Genomic DNA, 2,083 nt, shown 5'->3' on the forward strand with positions numbered 1-2,083 from the left:
CGATTGTTGCCTCACCAAACAGGCTCCATAGGAAATGAATGGAGAGCGAGCGACGTCGCCTCCCGTGTGTCGAGCCCTTAAGAGTACAGCTACAGATACAGATAATTTAGATGGCTGAACAGATACAGATACAGATAGTGCTGTACTCGCTCATCCCTAGTGTCTACACATGGAACATGCAATAATTGTACTTAGCTAGAGTACAGATGTAACGTGAGCTGTCCGTTATTTGAGAATATCAGATGCTACCAATATGACAGGAAAGATGAATTTTTACATCACTCCACATAAAMAAAGATCTTACTTCAAATCTCCTCTCAAAGTTCTGGAACTCAAACATTCTGGCTTGAAATCCTTCAGCAAGCGCTCCACCTGAAACACAAAAACAATACTGTCTTATTAAAGACCCGTTTTGTTATTGCTTGGAATTGACACTGGTTTAAGTTTTTAAGTATCTATTGTAAGTTATAGGGCAGCATTAATTTATTGTACTGTTGTATTCTTCCCTTGGTTACAGAAGACTTGAGCTTTAACTTCTGTTTCTCCATGATTGTTTTCAAAATATCTTTAATGAACTGATGTTCGACTCATTGTGAGTCTTCATCGCCTCAATGTTGGCTGATTGAACAAAAAAGCCTCACCAAATGTCTGTGGTAACATCGTTCTTTACCATGTCTAATATTACAGCTGATTACTTTGTCAGAAATTATGTTACCCTAGGTCAGGTGAATGTGAAGGGCTTTATCAGAGTTTCCTCCACTGTTTTACTGGGGAAAAGGCTTTAAAACAAACAAACTATTTCCRCAGTGGTTGAGAGGAAAATTGTATGTTTATTTTAAATAAACAAGAATTAGAGTTCTCCAAAGGAGACCCAAATTTTCTCTAAAACTTCCTATTTTATCAAAATAATAATTTRTTGTTGTGACATGCATTTCTTCACGGTCTGATAGACAGTACAATACAAATACTAATTAAAAGTGAAGTGTCAAATAAGGATGTGCATTTTAGGCAAAAACACTATTGGAGTTCATGTGGTAATTGTTTAAATTTTCTTTGAAATTTCAACACCATCCCTAGGTCTGGTACAGCTTTGTTATACATACAAGTCCCTCGCTGACCCACTATCTACACACGGTGCAGCAGGCTAAAGAAGTGTGCGCTCATTGCAAACTTTGTCTTCGGAAAAGAAAAAAAACAACTTTGTTTTTCACTTGCACAGTGCAAAGTTGGTTGGTTTACATCAACACAACACCTGCCATGTCTAATCCATGCTAATCCATGACGGTTATTAATCTGTTCAATGTGTCCATTTTAACTTGACTTTGAATATTTWAAAAAAAAAACACTGTCCATCCYTAGTGTGGATCCCCTCTTTTCTAACTAGGGTCACTAGGGTCTTAACCTGCTCAGCATGCGAGATGTTTCACTCACACGGTGTGAGTTGTTGTGGATTTAAAGCTAAAAAGATGAAACCTGTGAATGAGTTCTCTTTATAATGTTGGTCTTTCTGTTTGGCCTATTGTAGCATTTTCCTCTGCTGTGAACAGTATGTCACTTAAAAAACAAACCAAAACCGAATTTTCAAATGGTTTTGCAAATTGCAAACTAAAACATTTTTTTTCAAGTCAGCGGACAGAAACAAATATAAGCCCAATTCCACCTGCTTCTGGCATTCCTTGGGATTTCTGCACCCGAGCCTGAAGAACTTCTTTAGCAGAGACAAAGAAGATGCGATCGCTGGCCTGGGCTCGGTCCACCACACCCAACTCATCCACTAGAAAGTTGGTGCAGCGATCCATATGCTGTCTCCGAACCTGGGAGAACAAGATAAAATTAATATGTGCCGTGACAAACTGTGCTGTTAGAGGACAAATGATTGACACAGAGGAATCAAGAACTGCTTCAGAAAACATTGGGCCTCATGCAACAACATGTTCGTATTCTTATCCTAAATTTCTCTTACTTTTGTTCGTACAAAGGGTTCGTACGAACATGTCACGTCAGATTCATCAAACTCTTCTATCTTCAGGAAAAGTGTGCAAATGAGCTGCGTAAATTCACCTGTTCGTATCCAGCTGCTAGT

General features: G+C 38.6%; 1 protein-coding gene across 1 annotated transcript in view; it reads right to left on the bottom strand.

Annotated features, from left to right (window-relative positions):
- The window catches only part of mfn2 (mitofusin 2), a gene marked incomplete at its 5' end in the record, with an annotated part of 55,604 nt that overhangs the window by 39,926 nt on the left and 13,595 nt on the right, over positions 1-2,083 (bottom strand). The window contains 2 exon segments of the mRNA XM_014025594.1: positions 305-372; positions 1,661-1,814. Of these exon segments, the coding sequence (XP_013881048.1) occupies positions 305-372; positions 1,661-1,814 (222 nt within the window).

Source organism: Austrofundulus limnaeus, unplaced genomic scaffold (genome assembly GCF_001266775.1).
Source record: "Austrofundulus limnaeus strain Quisiro unplaced genomic scaffold, Austrofundulus_limnaeus-1.0 Scaffold487, whole genome shotgun sequence".
Classification (NCBI taxonomy): domain Eukaryota; kingdom Metazoa; phylum Chordata; class Actinopteri; order Cyprinodontiformes; family Rivulidae; genus Austrofundulus; species Austrofundulus limnaeus.